General features: G+C 41.3%; 3 protein-coding genes across 4 annotated transcripts; 1 reads left to right on the top strand and 2 right to left on the bottom strand.

Moving 5' to 3' along the window:
• Positions 1-3: 3 nt before the first annotated feature.
• LOC134881437 (serine protease HTRA2, mitochondrial-like) lies at positions 4-7285 on the top strand. Its single transcript, XM_063908771.1, has 8 exons — positions 4-670; positions 795-999; positions 1776-1970; positions 2175-2207; positions 2580-2688; positions 2810-2879; positions 6478-6573; positions 6869-7285. Exons 1-8 carry the CDS (start codon positions 222-224, stop codon positions 7032-7034), a joined length of 1323 nt encoding a protein of 440 aa, XP_063764841.1. The 5' UTR covers positions 4-221; the 3' UTR covers positions 7035-7285.
• Positions 3038-6495, bottom strand: LOC134881436 (E3 SUMO-protein ligase ZBED1-like). Its single transcript, XM_063908769.1, has 2 exons — positions 5906-6495; positions 3038-5162 (listed from the first exon to the last, which is right to left on the bottom strand). Exons 1-2 carry the CDS (start codon positions 6269-6271, stop codon positions 3486-3488), a joined length of 2043 nt encoding a protein of 680 aa, XP_063764839.1. The 5' UTR covers positions 6272-6495; the 3' UTR covers positions 3038-3485.
• On the bottom strand, positions 7286-20359 carry hif1aa (hypoxia inducible factor 1 subunit alpha a). Of its 2 annotated transcripts, XM_063908767.1 has the most exons (15): positions 20077-20359; positions 13804-13994; positions 13207-13358; positions 12886-12970; positions 12457-12566; positions 11287-11489; positions 10972-11078; positions 10686-10833; positions 10188-10498; positions 9728-9930; positions 9342-9464; positions 8991-9232; positions 8813-8912; positions 8630-8720; positions 7286-8507 (listed from the first exon to the last, which is right to left on the bottom strand). In XM_063908767.1, exons 1-15 carry the CDS (start codon positions 20106-20108, stop codon positions 8338-8340), a joined length of 2268 nt encoding a protein of 755 aa, XP_063764837.1. In that variant the 5' UTR covers positions 20109-20359; the 3' UTR covers positions 7286-8337. The 2 variants fall into 2 exon arrangements, with proteins under 2 accessions (XP_063764837.1, XP_063764838.1); XM_063908768.1 differs by lacking the exons at positions 13804-13994; positions 20077-20359 and having other exon boundaries at positions 13088-13326.

Here is a 20359-nt window from a genome sequence, read left to right as displayed (position 1 = left end):
GTTTATTTCTTAGCTGTCGCTGGTGGTTGTCTGTCAGTTTGCTCAGTTGAAGATAACAGTGCACTCCACAGGAATTATTTGTACTGTGTTTTAATTTTTACAATCAGTACAACTATAAGAATCTAAACAAAGCGGACTGCTATTATTTTAATATATTTGGATTTACAGTTTTGTTTCGCTTTGTGAAAACTCCTGAGTTTGTGTGACTTCAGTGATGCAACATGGCAGCAACGCCACTCAGTAGGAATCTCGTCTTAGTACTAAGCAGACACACTCGGTGTCACAGCCGGGGATTAAACTCATTGGCCGAAAGGACAGTGAGCAGGGTGTCCTCTGTGGGGACATGTCACCGCAGAGAGGGCGACCTGGACAGGAGACCCGGTGTAGAGCGGGACAGGAGAAGCGGCCAGGACAGCAGCAGCTCTACCCTGCTGAAGTCAGTCTCTGTGGGGCTGGGACTCTGCGCTGTGGCTCTTCTGGACAGTAAAAAAGATGAACAAGTAGAGGACGGAAGAGTGTCTTTATCGGGGCGGTTTCTTGAGCTCATCCTGCCATCAGCCCACTGTGCCTCTCCCTTTAAACCCGACAGCCCCCGATATAAATACAACTTTATTGCAGATGTGGTGGAAAAGTCCAACCCAGCTGTCGTGTACATTGAAATCTTGGGCAGGTGAGTCGAGTAATGGTTGTTACTGCTAAAATAATGTGTTGTATTCCTCTCTCTGTGCAAATTAACTTATTCTGAGTGTACTTTCCAGGCTGAATGAATACACTTTTTCTTTACTGTTTTACAGACACCCTTTTTCAGGTAGAGAAGTCCCAGTGTCAAATGGCTCTGGTTTCATCATCAGCAGTGATGGTCTCATCGTCACCAATGCTCATGTTGTGGCCAACAAGAGAGGAGTCCGTGTAAAGCTCACGAACGGGGACACGTACAATGCCACTGTGCAAGATGTTGATCCAGCAGCAGATATTGCCACCATCAAAATCACCGCAAGGGTAAACAACTGCTTAAAGATCACCGTTATTTATGATGTACCTCACTGGACAGATAGATAGAATCAGAGGATGAGACCCTCTTTATTAGTCACATACATGCACACAGCAGAGCACACAGTGAAATTTGTCCCCTGCATTTAACCCATCCTAGTGCTAGGAGCAGTGGGCAGCTAATGTGCAGTGCCCGGGGAGCAATGGAGAGGGGGGATTGGAGGTGTCTGGTGCCTTGCTCAAGGACACCACAGCAGGGCCTAGGAGGTGAACGAGGTGGACGTGCTTACATCACTGTAACAGACAGGATCAGAGAGTAATGACAGTTAAGAGAAAGAACACAAGAAAACAACACCAATTTTTCTGCTATTTAGATAGTTGCACTCGGTATTACCATGATTTTGACACATTTTTATACATAATTCAGTCTAATGGTCGAGATCATAAGGTACGTCAGATCATTGCACTTTTATGTTTTCAGTTATATAGTCTCAATTAAACCTCCTGTACCATCTCTGAGGAGAGACTTCATCTTTGCCTGAGAATAACAAGGTGCTAATTCATACGTATCAATACTATGTTTTAGCCTTTCAAAAGCATTACTATCTAAAGGGTGATCCAATATTTTTGTAATAAGGCAGGACACTTGCATGATCGCCGCTTTTCAATAAGAAACATCGGGAATTGATAAAATAGTAAGCTCTATTCCCTTAATGTACAAAAGTGCTACAAGCAGTTTGGATGTGCTTATGAATTGCTATCTCTCCATCTGACCCTACATACAGAATCCTTTACCAACGCTCAGCCTTGGTCGGTCGTCTGATATTCGACAAGGAGAGTTTGTGGTTGCCATGGGGAGCCCGTTTGCTTTAAGGAACACAATCACGTCAGGAATCGTCAGCTCAGTACAGAGAGGCAGTAAGGAGCTGGGCCTATCCAACTCCAACATGGACTACATCCAGACTGATGCAGCGATTGATGTGAGTTTCCTTCTCTAATTGTACTAAAAGGATAGAAATGTACACAAAATCATATTGCTTTGACTGCATGTTATCCTGATGAACAGACAGACACATAAATGTTAGGAGCAATGGGTCATGAAAAACCCAAGTTTGTTTACAGGATGTACTGTGACTCAGAAATGTCTCATATTTACGTCATGCTTTGATTTTTCTGTCTTGCAGTTTGGAAATTCTGGAGGTCCCCTGATTAACTTGGTGAGTCACTGATATGTTTTAACTGTGTATCATCACATTCAAATGTCACCATACCAGTTCTGTTTGTGGCTCTCGTTTGTTAAGCTTGAATGCGCCGGGCATTTTACTTTAAGTTTTTTAAACGTAGTGTTGTGACAGCTAATGCTACATGAAAGAACCCTCTTTATTTTCATTGCATTCGGGTTCCTTTTTTATTGTCACTGGGTTTGTTAACTAAGTTTGGGGATGATGTGTTATTAGTATAACCTTTTAAATGCTGCCTAGCAACTTGAAAAAACCTCCCTTTCAATAAAACTGCACAAGTTTATTAACCTAACTGGGCTTTGATAGTCATAACATGCTATCTGAATGTGTTATCTCTCCTGTAATTAGGATGGTGAAGTCATTGGTATAAACACGATGAAGGTCACTGCAGGAATCTCCTTTGCAATTCCATCTGACCGCCTGCAACTTTTTCTGGATCAAGCTTCAAAAAAGAAGAGTAAGAATCTGAATCTTCCTACCCTCTTTCTGTCCAAAATATTCTCTGCAGCAGTCAACTGTTTCCTCTTTAGAAAGAAAACAGCTTTTACACTTCCTGTTTTTTGTAAATCTTCTTACAGATTCTTGGTTTGGTGAGTCAGAAAAGAAGCGGCGGTACATTGGTGTGATGATGCTGACCCTGACACCGAGGTAATTGCTTAACAGGCAGGAATGGCTGCAGAAAAACGTAGTAGAGAGTAGTGTTGTCACGATACCAAAATTATTGTTTCGATACCGATACCAAGTCAAGAATTGCGATTCCGATACTTTTTCGATACTTTTCCTGAAAAGGGAGAAACACTCTCAAATATCATTGATGTGCTTTATTTTAAAACTGGGGCAACATTCTTATCATAACACACTAATAAATGAACATATGAACAGCAGATATATTAAACATTTGAACAAAATATGAAATATCAAAATATAAAAAATAAATTAGAGCAATGACACTCAAGGTAAAAAAATAAATAAATTTAGCAGCATTATCTCAGTCATAAGAAACACAAGCGTTACCAGTAATAAACATAAATAACAAATTAAAGCAATGGCATTCAATTTAAAAAAACAAATAAAATGTAGCTGCATTATCTCTTATACTCACAACTGAGTTTAAAAAAACAAATAAAATTTAGCTGCATCATCTCTTATACTCACAACTGAGTTTAAAAAAACAAATACAATTTAGCTGCAGCATCTCTTATACTCAAAACTGAGTCTCTTAAGAGCATTAGCCCTAGAATGGCCAGCAGATATTCATTTCTTACACTTATTTAAGTTCTTGGCCAAGAACACTAGCATGTCTAAATGTTCTTCAGTCAGCCTGGAACGTCTTGGGCTACAGATATTTCCAGATGTGCTGAAGACTCGCTCTGAAGCACAACTTGATGCTGCAATGCAAAGATAGTTCTTTGCAAAGTGTGCCAGGATGGGCAGTTGTGCCTCATGTTGACTCCACCAGGCCAGGGGATCCTCTGCAGGGCTGATTTCTCTCAATTGTTTGTATTCAAGAAACTCAACATTTAGTCGTCTATCTGTGGGTGTTGCAGGTGTGGGAGAATGGTGCCTCGTTTCAGAATTATCTGCCCCTTTCTTCTCTGTGGTTATGGTGCAGAGCAAACTTTTTAAGTCTCTCTTATTCCTCTTTGGTGCAGCACCTGTTCCTCTAGGGTCCACTGGACTGTGGGGTGGAAGCTGAACGGCCTCAGATTTAAGGAGCAGCTCCCTCTTGATATCCTCCTCCATTGTTACAAAAGTATCTTTAAATCTCGGATCAAGGAACGTAGAGGTGTTTAGGGTCATCTGCAGGTTGTGGTCATCGTACCTTTTCTCAAAATCTCCTCTAATTTTGTTCTTCATTTCTATGGCCAAGGGGCGGTCGCCTTCCTCTTCTATTAGGCAGGCTTTGATTTTCCACATCAGTGGCAGGACTGATGATATGGTGGTTTCTTTCTCTCCACTCAGGGCATCAGTGAAGTCACTGAGTGGAGCCAAGACATCCCTCACTATTTCTATAGTGGTCATGTCTGTGTCTCTGGGCATCAGGTGCCACTTCTTCCGGTCCTCAGCCAGAACCGCAGAGACAGCTTGCTGCTGCTCACAAAATCGTTCCACCATGTCATAGGTGGAACCCCATCGGGTGGGCTCATCATGGATTAATGTATGTTGTGGCAGTTTTAAAGACTTTTGTTTGTCTTTGAACAGTCTAGACATCTTGTTTGATCTGGAGAAGCCTGACACAGTCTTACGGAGCCTGGACAGACAGCTTGCCACACGATCAATATCTATGGCTTTGTTCACTGCCAAATGCAGATTGTGCCCGAAACAGGGTATCCAGGTGTATTCACTGAAAGCTTTGCGGTTGTTTGACGCATTATCTGTTGTCATTCCAGCCATATTGGCCATGTCTAGCCCCCAGGAATCTGTGATAATTTCCTCCAGGGTTTCCTTTAGAGTGTCGGCTGTGTGATCAGAATACAATGCAGAGCACCCTAAACACCAGGACTGCATCTCCCAGGACTGTGTAATGAACTGGAGTGTTACTGCCATGTAAGTGTCCACAGTTCTGCTGGTCCAGAGATCAGTGGTGCAGGAGAAAAATGTATTCGGTGTGTGACTAAGTTGGGCACTGATTATCGCTCTTGTTTCATTGTACATCTTGGGAATTTCATTGTACATGAAAAAATTCCTGGATGGGACGTCATACCTTTTGTCGAGATTTTGCATAAGGTTTCTAAACCCAGCTTTTTCCACTATATAAACTGGCACTTGATCCAGACAGATGAATTCTGCTACTGCCCTGTTAAGCCGTTTTACCTCCTTGGACTCCCTGGGGTACTTGTTGTGCTGCTCAAACATAGCTTGGAGGGTTGGCTGCTGGGTTGGCTGCTGCCTTTGAGGAGTTGCTCTTCCAGAGCCCATAGCTGCAGACCGCTGTAGCAGAAGAAAATGGAAATATTTAAAATATGATGGTGATAAATGTGTCATAACGGAGGACCTAAATAGTTTATGTGTGATAGTAACAATAACTTGTGACTAACTTAACATCTCTATGCAGTGGTAGTGATAATTGCTAACATTCACTTAACCATAACATTACCATTATTCATAGGATATAATGAGTTAACCTAATGTTGTTTAAACTGTGACATGGATTAATATAGGCGTTTCCTGTACTTCAATGTCTGATTTCTTTGATGGTTAACTTTATATTTGAGTCCATAATTTCTTACAAGGCAAAGGTTTCATATAGGCCTACACCTCCTTTGCGTACAGCAGGTTCATGCTCTTTAAATGCTGTAACCCAATACAGGCTAAATAAATCACTGACAAACATGCACATGCTGTGATTTTTATCATATAGGCTAATAAAGGCTATAGATCATTTTAGCTGATGTTTTGTATGCTTTATTTTAGCAGCTTGCGAATTATTTACGTCATCTATGAAAGTTGCGTTTTCAAAGAAAGATGCTGAACTAGCGTTAGGCAGGCTATTGTGGTTAGCCATGAGGATAATGCCCATAGTTAGCCTGCTATTTCTGTAGATAGCCTGGTCAAACTACGGTGGTGCAAAACAGTGACTTGTCACAAAATAAACTATAGCCTTCTCATTTGACTTGTTTTAAGGGCATGAAGTTCATGAACGTGATGATACATGTTATATTTCACATACTAACCTGTCGGTCTTTAAACTCCTTGTGCAACTCGGCGTGCTTGTCGGCCAAGTGTTTCGCCAGGTTCGAGGTGTTGGCTCCCTTAGTTTGCAATTGTTTGTAGCACTTACGACAAACAGGTCTCGACATATCGGTAGCTTTGCCCTCACTGTCAGCAAGGTAGGCAAAGTACCTCCATATCTCACTCCTCGCGTCATCTTTATCAACCAGCCGTGGACCGGCGGCCACAGTATCACTCGCACATGCAGCCATCTCTCTGTAGTGTTTGTTAAATGACAGCAGCAGTGCAGCCTCTTGCTGCGTGCGTGAGGAGAAAAAACACGGACGTCCATAGGGAGGCACTCGAGCGTGCGTTGCACACACCAACATGAAATATGTCTCTTACAAATATGGAACACGGACATTCTAGAAGTATCGATACTAATAAATTTAGGAATCGTGACATTTTTAATTTCCAAGAATCGCGGTGCTTTTGAAGTATCGGTACATCGTGCAACACTAGTAGAGAGCAGTTACAACAGAACTGACAGATCTGGGTCCAAACTGATAAGTGTCTGTTTTTCAATTTGTTCCAGCATCATCGCAGAGTTGAAGTTGAGAGACCCATCCTTCCCTGACGTGACACACGGCATCTTGATTCACAGAGTAATCATGGGCTCCCCGTCCGACAGGTAAGCAGACCAAGTGACTGTGGATGTATATTTCGTACATTTCTTGCTCTAGTAGTTTTGGGAGGGTTCCCATCCTTATGGAAAACCTAGATAAGTATATTCAAGAACTGAAAAACTCATGGAATTATAAAAAATCTTGAACGTTTCCGTAAATAAAAGTAATTTTGATTTATGCATATGCTGATTATCCATGGTTGGAGGTCGTTCTTTGTAATGTTTTCTATGGTAGGCAATGAATTAAGCATGTATATGTTGTTGCCAATGCCAACCCACAATACTGTGGTCCTTGTTTCAGAGCTGGCATGGTACCAGGCGATGTCGTGTTAGAGATTAATGGAGTGAAGGTGAACACCTCAGAGGAGATCTACCAGGCTGTTCGCAGCAGCGACGAAATCACCATGGTGGTGCGGAGAGGAAACAAGTTGCTTCGACTGCAAATTACTCCAGAGTTCACAGAGTGATGCTTTAATTTCCTGAGAGACAGAGTATTACATGTTTTAATGTTTGATGTTGAGCTCTAGTATTTGAGGACTTTTGTTAAATATTTAGTTACTGCAAATGAAAGTATGAATTGCCTGAAGCTCAGTCTTCTCAGAGTACACGTATATGTTTTCTACCTCTAGAAAATGTTTCTTCTTGGCAAAGTGCCTAAACTTATCATGTATAAAAATACAGTGTTTGTGAACTGCAAGTAAAGGAATCTGAAACGATATACTTTATTAAAGCCATTTAATGTTCGACGGCAACAAGAAGCATGAGTGACCCAATAATATGGCATGGATCAATGGTATTAAACTGACTACCATTAAACTGAGCCAACAAGTTTGACCGCTCACAAGTGCTAATATGATAATCACACAAGTAAAATATGAATATCCCAATTATTTTAACATACTGGTTTGAGTATGTCACACACAGTAAAAACTAAAAACATGAATTCACTTCATGTTAGAGAAAAAAATGCCAATTCTTCATGATGAGAAGCAATCTAAAACAAAAGTGAGGCGGTTACTCTCAGATTTCAGTTGAGACTAAGAGTCAAAGCTGTGAAGCCAAACTGAGTAAATTCAATTTTCCCTGGTAAATGTACAGTAACACACACTTACAGTAAAGTAATAAAGTGACATGAACTGGACTGCTACACAATTAAATGCATTAAGCTCAAAAAGTGATAGCTATTAAATGGAGATAACATTCAAACCACCTACGGTTTAAAAAATATGTTCATACTTTCTGGACTAAAGACATCTTGTTAAGTACGAGTACTACAACATACAAGTATGGGAGGAAAAATAAAATGGTTCAAATCCCATTAAAACGACTTTAAAAAGGCTTAATATATATTGCTGGTAATATTTTTCTTTTTAAGAAAATATAAATTGTGCGACTGAAGCTTACAATACACTGCTGGCAGTAGTGCCAGGATGGTGACCTGCTGGAAAAAGGGTCATCTGTCGAGGCGTTGTGTGCTGAGAGACTCCCCGGGAAGAGAGGAAAAACAAAAACAATAAAAACGACATTTGGACATCTTGTGATGCCTGAAACCCTTGCACCAAAACCCAGATGCTGCCATGGTGTTTGTCATGGTGGAATGCTGCAGATATCAAATGGGTGCACGAACAGCAGACTATAGTCAAACTCATACAGATACATAAATAAGGGGCAGTGGGGGGGACATTAAGGGTCACGCAGAGGGAGTGACAATATGAGGGAAAATTGTAGTGTCCAGCCTAGTCCAGCAGTGGGCAGAGACTCCAATTTACGTTATATTAGATTGACATGGTCTAGAGCGCGCAGCAGCTCCTCTCCTTGCAGCAGGTACTGACGACCCTGCAAGGGCGCGTTGACCTCGCAGTCGTAGCGGGTGAGCTGTGGCAGGCTGAAAAGAGAACTGGTGTTCTCTGATGTGCTGCCCAGCAGACGACTCGCCAAGTCTAAGGAAGAACAATATATTAAAGAGTTAGGATTCTGTTAGTGTTCAGTGCTTGGACTGCTGTATAGAAGCCTTAAGTTGCTCCTTGGACTTAAGTATTTATCTCAGATCTGGTTTAATCACCTGAAGGCAGCAGCAGTATGGTCCTGGTTGTTCCTGACTCTGAGGCCTTCAGCTTTTTGCCCTGCTCCACTTGTTCCTGGGGTAAAGTTCCCTAGGAAGATCATAAAAAAAGACAATCAAACTCTCCATCCGTACACATAAAGAAGGTTCAATGAAAAACACAATTTAATGTTGAGGCCTTACCTGTCCAATAATGTCTTTCATGTCACCCATTTTTCTTTTGCGCTGTGCATTCTGGGCTGCCAGGGTCCTGAGCGAGACTTCTTTGTCCAGCTGTGGGGTCCTGCAGCACAGTGATGGAGATTATTAAACACAAAGAAGCATTATAAAACAATACATATGGTGCATTTTGGGGATTTACCTCATAGCAATATTGGGGGCCGTTTGAGGGGCCCTGAGAAGTGCTGGGGAAGCTGTGCGACTGCCTGGCGCACTGACTGGGGAGCTGGGATAGCTCTGGATGTCCTGTGTGAGGTGGAGTGGAGAGCTCTGCAGGGATTTGACGAGCACACAGGATAGAGGCTCCTCTGGGGTCAGACTGCGCAGCTGGAAGTCATCGTCCATGGGGATGTAGGGAGCTAACATCTCCAGGTCTTCCATTGCCTTCATCGGAGAAAAAAAATGAAAGAATCAGAAGGCAGAAAACTTTTTACTGTTTTATTTAAATGATTTCAATACAGTAAAAAATCACAGTATCTCCTGGCAGTTTTACCTGTGTGGTGAAGGGGTTCTTGGGATCTGTATCAATGGCAAACAATTTCTCCACCAAGTCTAGTTTGGAATCTGATTTCATCTCTGAGTCCATGGGGAAACAAAAGTCCAGAGGACTGCCAGCCTAAAGAGTAGAGAAGTCAAAGGTCATTCACTTCTCAGTACTTATTCGTAAGGGTTCATACGGCTACAAAAAGTAAAACTCAAGCCCTTTGAAGGCCTTGAAAATCACGTTAGTTGTTAATACTTGTTAACAGTTTTAGCAAGATAACAACATGAGTTTATAGCTACACTCTTCCATGCATAATGTCTCTTTTGCTTATATTACCATCAACTCATATAACAGTAAGTGGAGAAAAAGTGTGTGACAATAATTGACTATCTGACCTCTGCTGATCTGAGGCTGGGCGAGGTGCTGGACTGAGCTGGAGCAAAACTCTCAGTTTTGGCAGCCTCAGAGCTGATGGTGGTGACATGGAGAGGCTCGCACGGCGGCAGAGGGGAAAGAGGCAGAGCCAGCTTGTCACTGGTGGAGGGAAGCATTACATCGTTGTAGAGAGGGACCTCCTTCAGCAGCTGGATCTCTGAATCTGTATCAGAAAGCAGAGGGAGGTTAGAATCAATCATCCAGTGTATAAACTAGACTAGCATAATGCTTACGTAACAACAGCATTCAAGCTACTCCAAAGCGACCAGCTATTTTTTTTAAATGTGTGGGAAGGCCTGATCTGTTTTCATATCAACACGGATGATGCACTTTTAGTGAATCGAGTGAATAATGTGTCTGATTTGTTTGTGGTGTGGACGAGGGGTGAGTGTGTGTTTGTATGTAAATGAGGCCACGAACCAGGGCAGCTGAAGTCCAGGGAGATGATGGTGTCTCCAGCAGCTGGGGCAAGCAGGGTGAGGGCCTCTGGTTCTTCCTTCAGCTGGTCATACAGGCTCACAAAAGGCTGGGCCTCTGCCGCTTGAGTGAACAGTTTGATAACATCCAGCTCAGGACCTTTCTCCTCCACCTCCGACGGAGCCGGGGACATTTCGACCTCGCTGATCTCCACCACAACCTCTACTTCCGCCTGCGGCTCCTCCTCCTCCTTCACTGGCTTCACATCCTCGATCTGCTCCAAAGACAAGACCAGTTTCTCCTCCTGGATGCCACTGTAACACAGTTATGTTAGGATTAGGTTCACTGAGTGTTTTTGTAAAGGCTCTGAAAATATAATTATAGTAATATGTTTTGTACAAGCCAGGTCTCCAGCTATTTCACTTCACTTGAAACCAAACACAACAACCTGACTTCATTACAATCTCTTCTGAAATACAGTTCAAAGAGCCTTTAAAGTACCTGAGCACAAAGTTGACACAGACGACGCACTGTGGCTGGGAGTTCTTGTTGTTGTAGATGACAGTGGCTTGTGTTTCCACCCACACAAAGCCTCCTCGTTTAGCCAACATCCGGTACTGGCCTGTGCTCACTTGGCCCTTTGCAAACACTAAGAGCGCCAAAAAGGGAGGATAAGTAAGTAAGAGTATAGATTCAGACATTGGTTAAACGGTTTAGCAAAAATAACAGTTTGTTGTGAATTTAAGAGCAAGATTTCATTCAATGCACTCATGTTGTTAATGCTTACAGTTGTGGTGAGTCTTGGTAAGATGGTCTGAGTCCATAGCATGATAGTACTCATACACAGAGCGGTTCAACAGGTCCTCCGGGTCATAACCCATCAGCTCAGTGATCCTGGACAGGCAAAAAAAACCATGATTATTTCTTCCTCTGACACACTCTTGGCTTCTGCAGCATCTCCACTGAACACTAAGTGGTGCTGTGTGACCGTGTTAGTGAGAGCTTTGGCAACAATACCCAATGAAAAGTACACAGGTGGCTGAAGAAGCTGAATCAATTCATGTTCAGCTCTGAATTATTAACTCAGAGGGGGCCAACGCACCTTTCGTCACAATATGTGAACTTCATGTCCATTGTGTGGCGGCTGAGAAATGTCTTGGTGTCCAGAGGGACCTCGATGTTGGAGGGGTGTTGGATGGGGTCGCAGATCAGAACCAGGTAGGGGACAGGGGGCTCCTTGTGCCCAGTGGGAGTCTCCTCAGTGCAGCCGTCATACACACGGACATGACCTGAGCAGTGGAGCACCTGGAGAGCCACAACAGGAGGGTCATTGCAATTTTAAATGACTGTTTCCAGATCCTGCTAAGGGTTAACAGTTTTCCTGGATAAATAAATACATTAAAATACAGGGTGCTTTGAAATCTCCTCAGTTATGTCCCCTTAATATTTAGCCTACACATTTTGAGTTTTCTTTTTAATTTCTCCATACTTTACTTTGTGAAGGAGGAAATTCAACATGTGAAAGACATTTAAGGAGCCCTCCGAGATCCATTTGTGGAAAGGGCTTTGCAAATAGGTGAAGATTAGTCTTTAAGTGCATTTATTAATGGTTGGTTAATCATTTGAGTTTCCATAATTAACAGTATTTCGAATCAGTCAATTACCGGTTCAGATGAACGCACATTTCCTATATATCTATGTGAAACAGTAGACTAATGGTTTCATTTGTATTAGGACTAGTATAATGTTCTAATTTCCTTTGCACATTAGGGTTATTGGATTACTGCTGACTTAAACATCCGCTACTCTAGTTTCTGCATCTAAACTTCAGTATTCTAACTCTTTCCCATTATTCAGATACAACTTTTACATGAAAATGTTTTGAAAATACTTCTAAAATAAAATATTAGTATGTGTTGAGTTGCTCTTTTAAAGGCTGCGAGTGGGAAGGGGCATTTAAACACAATAGCTGTCATTATTCAGCCTCGTGATTTGGTATGCTCTACAACCCTGAAGGGAGCCATTCAGGTCATTGATGAAAGTTAAATAAGATATTCAGAAAGATAATATTAACTACTTTTGAGTCAGACTGTGGTTTAATGAAGTTTGATAAGCTTCACTAACATGGCCTGTGTTGATAAACATACTTACACATTGTAGACTAATCAAAGTGTTAATGGAAGGAATTCCTCTGACCAAATTCATTTGTATTACTCTACTTGTTTTCAACATTTCTGAAAGCATTTTCTCACTGAATCCACTTGGGCCTTACCTTCCATGTAGCCGATTTGACATTAACAGTGCGGCCCCTGCTTGTGAGAGTGCATTTCACCCGGAGGAAGAAGCTGCGTGCTGTGTTTGGTTCCTTGGTTTTTTTAGAGCCTGAAATCACACCAACAGGAAGAAATGATGACTGACTCCATTACAGGTTTTTTAGTTCAAATTGCCAACAGTTCAAATTTGCATTCTCAGGAAACATTAAGCAATGTGAAAAAAAAGGAAGTGGAGTACCCAGCTGTGGTAGCAGAGATAATATCAGCGTGCTAAAGGGCCCCGCAGAAAAGCAATGCGTTCTCAGTTATGCTCTGATAACAGATTCTTTTATAAAGTGCTGCTGACTGGGTCACTGACAGAGAGCTTCTGAGTGTCTGATTTAGTGAGTTGTTATGATGCGACGCAGCTAACTGTTTCTATCCCTCACCTGTTTTGTAGACCAGCATCTCCCTCAGCTCCTCCTGGTCACAGGGATGTATGTAGTCAAACACACTGTGTCCAGTCAGGTCAAACTGCAGCAGAGAGAGTGAGAGCGTTACTCTTTTTACCAAGAACATGTAAAACGTTTTCAATTAAAGACCTAATGTGTATTATTCTGTTAATTGAACAGTTTTTGTAAAAAAACTTACATAACGTTAACATTAACCATATTTTATTTTCTGCGTCTGACTCCATTTTCCATCAATCTTATACTCTTTCCTCTGTGGTCTCTTTATTGTTGACACACAGCAGGTCAAATCGGACCAACCTGTGCCAGCCCCAGGCACTTGTTGACATTCTCTGAGAGATAGATCATATCTCCGTCTTCAGACAGCACCATGAGAAAGCCCTCCAACGCCTTTAGGTAGGAGCCGTTGAGCTGTGCATCCAGATCTGTTTCCTCCTCTGCCATTGGCTCTTCTGGAGGAGATAACATAGAGGGGAGGGATAGGAAGGTATGGAAAGAAAATAACGAAAGGTAAGTCACATGAAAAGTCTTTATATGTTTGCAAAGCAGGACCCTGCGACACACAGAAAACACACGACCCACAGGTATATCTGCAAAGAGATCTATATTGAGCGTATGTATCCCTGAGTCGATTTCTTAAAACAGCTGACTCAGTGTTTTGTTTGTGCTTGCTTTTTTCCTTTGATCGTGACATAGCTTTAATTGTGGCTTTTCCCAGTGGGGAAAAGCCACAATTAAAATGTAGTAACTGGCACCTTTATAAAAGTGGTCCACTCTCAGGATGCCTCTATGATTACAGAATGAAATTATCAATGTAATTCCAAAATAATCTTTTTTTCAATAGCTTGTGCCCCAAGTTTAAATGGATTCCTGACAGGAACAACAACAGATACTGACCAGTACTGAGCAGTTTCCTCATGCGCAGGTAGCTGATGATGAGCCTCATGATGGAGGCCTTGTCCAGGCTGGAGCTGACGCTGTGGGGCAGGGGCAGCTGCTGGGCCAGCTCGTAGAACACCTCCGACTCCTTCCCGCGCCGGCTACGCGCTGCATCCCTGGACTTCTCCTTCCTCCGCTCCGAGCTCACCCTACGGGAGACAAGAGGTTGGTCAGCCACAGCTTGGCCACACACTGCTTTTGATCCCACTATGCACACTACAAGACCTGACATCCCGACTGAGTGTGTGGAGCTGCTCGGCCACTGGCCTGTCACAGAGGCAGCGGCAGCAGCTGGAGTCCGCAACAAGCAAGCTCTCAGCCAAGCAGCCGCCTGGACCCCCATCAGACTCATTTACATACATGGCTATCTGCAACTGTCTTATTGGCTGCAACCCAAAAGAAATGGAGTCGGCCCCCTCAGAGTGATTGGCTGGGGGCCGAGCACAGACCCTCCTGTCTCTCTCTTGCTGCACAGTCGAGCTACAGTGCCACACCAATCATCCTGACATTTATGAGTCCGGCCGAAAGAATCCACAGGGAGGAGAATGATAATACTAACACAGACTCAGTGACGACTACACACACACACACCACACACATCATTTGACGTGAATACTGGATAACTATATTAATTGCCAATAAATTAACTGATATTGAAGAGTAACAAGTTCAGCCTTTATACTGCTTTCAGTAAAAACATTACAACATATTTCAGATATAAATAACCACTGAAAGTATTTACAACATTCATTAGAACTTAACACGAAAGACACCAATAACAGTGCGAAGAGCCAAAAAAAATCACAGAGTGAAATATCATGGTCTTTATGCGAAGTGGTTATCACGCAAGCTGGGATTTTGATCACTGCAAATATCAATATATTGAGATAAAGCGTTCATCCAGGCATTAATCCAAGGTCTGGCTAATGGACTCTCAACACACTGTAAACAAGCTCTTAAGACTTGGCAGTATTCGAAAAAGAAAAAAGAGGCAGACTTTAAAAGGACATAATGAATTGTTAAGTTACTTTTTCAGATGCTGATGTTTTTTAATGTATTTCTCAATATGGAAAAACCTTGACTTTCAAGCATAGCACTCATTGAGTTTTTATTTGAATGAGTGGGCATGTGTGAAGCTCTAATGACTGGCAACATAAATAGACGGGCTAAATGTGCAACATAATAGCAATAGTCAACATGACTGCTGCTGCCATTATCTCTCTCTCACAAACATGACCTCGTAACCCCAAATGCATTTAGAGAATGGAGCAGCATCAAACACAAAATGGATGGCAGTTCAAAAGTCCTTGGCTTTGAAATGTACACCTAATTGAAATTGATCTGTTGTGTACTTACAGCGATGGCCAAGGCCATGCTGTTATTTAAGGCTCTCTAACAAGAAATGTAGCCTCCTGCATATCAAATTGTCTGGCAGGGTAACAGAGAGATGTTTCATAGGGTAGAGAAGGATAGGGAGTGTTTGGTTTTGGATCAAAACTTTACATAGCATTACAGATCAAATACCAAATATTGGTCATGTGATTTAACTCTTCTCCTAAATCTATGGGTTCATCTTAGGCCTGTGGAGCACCTCAGAATCCAGGCCACTAGCTCTTCCATAGTCCACGTTTCTTCCAACCAAGAAACAAAAACAGCCTTGAAATAAGTGATAAGCTGAGCGTGCTGTGCAGATTGAAATAGAAATCACCTTCAACTTTAATAAAAACAAACTCAAAGATGTTACCACTTAACCCTTGTTGGATCTTGGCCCAACCACAATAGACGTTCTTTGTTCATCTAATCCATATTTGATGACAAAGGCCTACGGAAAATACTTTACCAAATTGAGGTTCACGGTTGTGCATACAATCCTCCCCCTCCTCTAAAACTTGTTAATGTTTACTTTAATATAAACAAGTTTCAACCCAGACTGCAAATACAGCCAAAGGTGTATACATTCATCCATATGTTTACACATTTGGCAGGACCACACACAAATATTGACAATATCTCCTGTCAATCCCAGGGGCCAGAATATCGAGACCCTTTGAAATGTGATCGCAGAGCAATGCAAACAGACTGTGGCCCTTACTTTAACAATATCACCTCCAACCTAAATTCGAGTACAGAAGTTAATGTGTCAGAGGGAAATGTATCACCAATGATTAACCAGCCGCTGCACACAGGCCCACTGGGAAAGTCCTCTCGCTAAAGCCACTGGCTACGCTTCTGATGCTCTAATGTCAGACTCACTTCACACATTGTAATCGGCTGTTCTCCCACTGAAGGCTGATTGATTTCTACCAGCCTGGGCACAAATTAGTTTCCGTTGTAGTGTCTACAAGCCATTGTGTCACATGCCTTCATGCAAATCCTAGTCAAATTAATTAGTCTGTTATAGTCCACTGCAATATACCCCTGCTGAGTAAAGGGACAGAGGAGGGACATTTACTAAGCCTACTTGTGTTATTACCACACTACCAACAATTCAGAGAGGTAGGAAACCTATTCACACGTGCAGATCATAATGCAGAATGTAGATAAAAGCCTAAACCCCTTTACAGTATCAAATGTATCCAACACAGCCCTGGGACAGAACGATCCCAATAACCCAGCAAATAGTTATGCACTTAATCAGGCTGTAAGGTTAAATTGTTCCCTTGCGCTGACACACACCATCTGTTTTCAAACATGGAAGAAAAATGCTCGTAATTTATTCCATGAAACATACAAAGAAAACAAATCAGTTGCCTTGATGTTAAAACAATGTGCATGGAGGCCAGCGTTACATAACCTTATTAATGCACGTGGTCATGCATGCCTAGCAGTCCTGGGATATGCCTCAGTGCTTTCATGGTCACATTTTTCTCAATCATTGATGCAATTGGACATCTTTTTTTCTCTGATAAGAATGATTGTTGTTATGTAAACAAAATGTAAATGTTGAGTTGTGAAGTGAATTGGGGATACATTTGAAAACAAAACAGGTTAAAATGATGTGGCTTAGACAATACTGCCAGAGTTGCTTGTGTGTTTTGTCACTAGGGGCTGACCTGTTAATGTAATTCCTATCTGTCAGTGCTGTGCAGTGTGATAGTAAACACTGTCTTATCTATTATATAATCCACTTCAGGGTAACACCACAACTAGCCTTTTATGGGAAGAAATGCAGAGTATCACTGGAAATAAAACAGACAAATAAACCCTGGGCATAAATTAAATACATGAATGGACAGTTTTAAGAGCAGCAGAGTATACTGTCATCCAGGCATTACAAACACGCTCGGAATATTTTACTGGATAATAAAATCAACGTCCTAACCCTGACCCTATTTATAAGTGGAATAAAAGAGCAACAGTAAGTGAGGTTGTAAGATATTTCCTTCTGTTTAGCTACTCAATAAATCATCAACCAAGAGAAAAGCCAGTACGTGCACCTAAGGTTGCCATTATTTCGTCATGCGAGAACAAAGTAACAGTGAGGAGCATTTAACGGAAAAAACTAGCAATTCGTTCAGTTCAAACCACGTGTTTTTGAGTCCCTATTACTGCAGTTTTGGGAGTTACTGGCCTTTGTCCAATTATACGTTACAGCTGATTACCGGTTTAAATGCTAAGCAAAATCAGGTTTTTGTTTATCCACCTACAAAATATATCTGCTGTTGCATCTGATATTGTCACAGTTCATCAGAATAATACTACAACTGATAACATTTGGCCTGAACACCCACCAAGTCCACACTACACACTCCGTTCTTAACAAAAAGAGCCTCTCCATTGAGGATCGGGTAGTTGGACTCAGCAAACAGGTTTGACGAATCATTCTCCATCGGATCAAGTGTTTTACTTCCATTTTAAAACAAATGCAAGGTTTTTTTCCCTAAATTTGGCAAGGGAAAGACAGGGCTGAGGGGGGCAATTCAACAATATCAGATTGTTCACGTTCATCTGTGCTACTTACAGCAGGCCTGTCTCACAAAACATGTACATCTTATTTAAAAATGGCTTACTTTGAGCATGTCTGTTATATTTAATTGTCACATATTGTTATCATACTGTAGTTTAATAATTCATAGTTATTATTACTATTTATTGACGAACCATGGCATCATCCATGAGGACTAGAATTTAAAAAGCAACATAACATAAATCCAATTAAGGTATGGACATTAAGTCAATGGCAAAAAGGAAAGATTAAATACTGAATTATTGTCTTCGGGTACACTTTGGACACTGAGCACTGGTAAATGCATTCAACAGGACGTTTTTAATGTGCCACATATTGCAGACATGATGTGTGGAGATATGATGTTAAAGGCGTATCACTGCAAAGAGAAATGCAAGATTTGACATCTTATCCTCAAGTGAAGAGCAACTTCCAGTCAGTTCTGATAATTAAAGCTTAGATAGTTTAAACAGCTTGTTTTCATTTATATAGGCTACCTTGCTGGCAAAAACCTTCTCTCACAGTAACATGCAAACCTATTTAGCTACAACGAAAATCCAAAGAAAACAGGGTTTAAGTAGGGAGAAAAAGAATCTCTCTTCATCTCTGTATTCAGTCACACAAGTACATCAAGAGAATACTGCACACAAACAAACAATTCCCAGAGGTACAAGTTCTGACTCGTCCTCACAAAACTTCAGAAAGCAACACCTGCAGATTTGCAAGGCAGTGCATCGCTACCCACATTTGGCCACTCCTATTGACGTCAAACCCTAGTGATTAAGAGATGAGACATAAATAATGCCAGGGAACCTTAGAGACGCCGGCTGAAACTGCATCAAACCAGACCACATCTCTAAAATTTCTGCATGGAAAAAACCTAGCAAATATTTATTGAAACTATACAGGACGTTCAACTTTTAAAACTTTATAAAGTGCCATTTTTTTCTAAATTTGCTGACAACAGGTAATGCCCATAGGGTAATAAGACAAATTATTGACATATTCACACACATTCTCACCATAATTAATTCAAACTGAAAGGATGATAGCTACCTATTAAAATGGGCAGACCTTTGTTTCCAGCTAATCAGTTTATTGTACACATCATGTAAATCTGTTATCGCAACGACACTTTACTTCACTTTAATTGACTTGTGTGACACAGTGAATCTCGTGACTGTTTTTACTGAAGTAGGTCAACATACACCAAGAGGTCAACTACCCATTACAGTAAAAGTGAACTCAGCCTAACTGGGAGATATGTTACTCAATGATAACTAGTCAAGACAATTCAGATCAATCAATCGGACCAAAGCCTCCTTTGTATTTGTGATGATCCATTAAACCAACTATATGACTATAACTTTATGACTACCACTCTGCACCACTTACATTTTATATAAAGAAGTGACCAAAAATCTAATTGGTATTCTATTGAAATGTGTATAAACTCTAGAATGATGCTTTATTAGCCAATTCAATTTCCTGCCAGACAATTAGTGGCAACAAACACAATAGTTTGGCACTTTTCAAATGATTAAAGCAAGAAAACTAGTTCAGCGAGGTCAAGGTCGTTGTAAATGCAACTATTACTAAATTATAACTTTCCATGAAAATTTGAAAAGCATATTTGATTACGTTTCTAATTGAACTTAACCACAAACCCTAACCAAACTGGAAAAATAAATACACAAAGACAAATTCAAATCAAGGACAACAACAGGCAACCTTAGATATTTCATCAGAAGCCTCACACCTCTCTCCAGCACTGCTCACGTGAGGCTGGCAGCTTTGCAGTATCAATGCTGGCACAACACAAACACACACAGCACTACTCCACCAGTGATGTACTATTAATTGGATACATGTGTCATATTTACAAAAAATGTAAATAAAGCCAATGTTAAATCTCAGAGGTCTCAACACAGATGAAGACGTAAAAACGAAAGCCTAACAAGTCAAATGAATTTAAAAGCAGATTTATCAAAAAATAAACAGACAATTTGCATCAGCTAGTTATACAGTTAGATGTAAACAAACGTCAACAGCTCTAGTTCCATGACAGCTAGCCAGCTTTGTTAGCATCAAGCTAACCATAATAGCGTCGCCAGACAGCGCATTTTTTCGACAATCCAAGCTAAAGTAGCAGTTAACCTTGAAATAAATCACATTATGTCACACCAAGAGAAGAAATCAAATGGCATATAAAGAAAAAAGTTGTTAAGTCAGCTCTCAAACAACAGCATAGCCTGCTGCGTAGCAATAGCTAGCATCGGCGTTACCTTTTCTTTTCTGGTACAGTTCCTGTGTCCATGTCAGGACGAAAGGACCTGAGTTGAATCTCTCTATCCGTATCAAGCTGTATCCGGGCCGTCGAGAAATGAACCAAAATCCCGCGATTATTAACCGATATAGATCCGTAAATCCTCAGGCGTTTAGCATACGAGTTCTCACTGTATATATTTTTTCAAAGATTCAAGCTTTCATCCGCTAAAACAGCCCACTCTACTCTTCTGTAGAAACGGTGCCACGCTGGAGAGAGAGGTTACTCCTCGCGGATACAAT

The sequence above is a fragment of the Eleginops maclovinus genome, chromosome 19, assembly GCF_036324505.1.
Source record: "Eleginops maclovinus isolate JMC-PN-2008 ecotype Puerto Natales chromosome 19, JC_Emac_rtc_rv5, whole genome shotgun sequence".
Classification (NCBI taxonomy): domain Eukaryota; kingdom Metazoa; phylum Chordata; class Actinopteri; order Perciformes; family Eleginopidae; genus Eleginops; species Eleginops maclovinus.
The sequence above is the reverse complement of the archived record's forward strand: the minus strand, read 5'-3'. Positions and strand labels throughout refer to the sequence as shown.

Coding starts and splice junctions, on each gene's coding strand:
- LOC134881437 (XM_063908771.1), top strand. CDS start 222: ATGGCAGCAACGCCACTCAGTAGGAATCTCGTCTTAGTACTAAGCAGA. Junction 1,000..1,775: donor CCATCAAAATCACCGCAAGG/GTAAACAACTGC, acceptor CCCTACATACAG/AATCCTTTACCAACGCTCAG. Junction 1,971..2,174: donor AGACTGATGCAGCGATTGAT/GTGAGTTTCCTT, acceptor TCTGTCTTGCAG/TTTGGAAATTCTGGAGGTCC.
- LOC134881436 (XM_063908769.1), bottom strand. CDS start 6,271: ATGTTGGTGTGTGCAACGCACGCTCGAGTGCCTCCCTATGGACGTCCG. Junction 5,163..5,905: donor AGGAGTTTAAAGACCGACAG/GTTAGTATGTGA, acceptor CTTCTGCTACAG/CGGTCTGCAGCTATGGGCTC.
- hif1aa (XM_063908767.1), bottom strand. CDS start 20,108: ATGGACACAGGAACTGTACCAGAAAAGAAAAG. Junction 12,971..13,206: donor AGTGCCTGGGGCTGGCACAG/GTTGGTCCGATT, acceptor TCTCTGCTGCAG/TTTGACCTGACTGGACACAG. Junction 8,913..8,990: donor GCCCCCAATATTGCTATGAG/GTAAATCCCCAA, acceptor ACTGTGCTGCAG/GACCCCACAGCTGGACAAAG.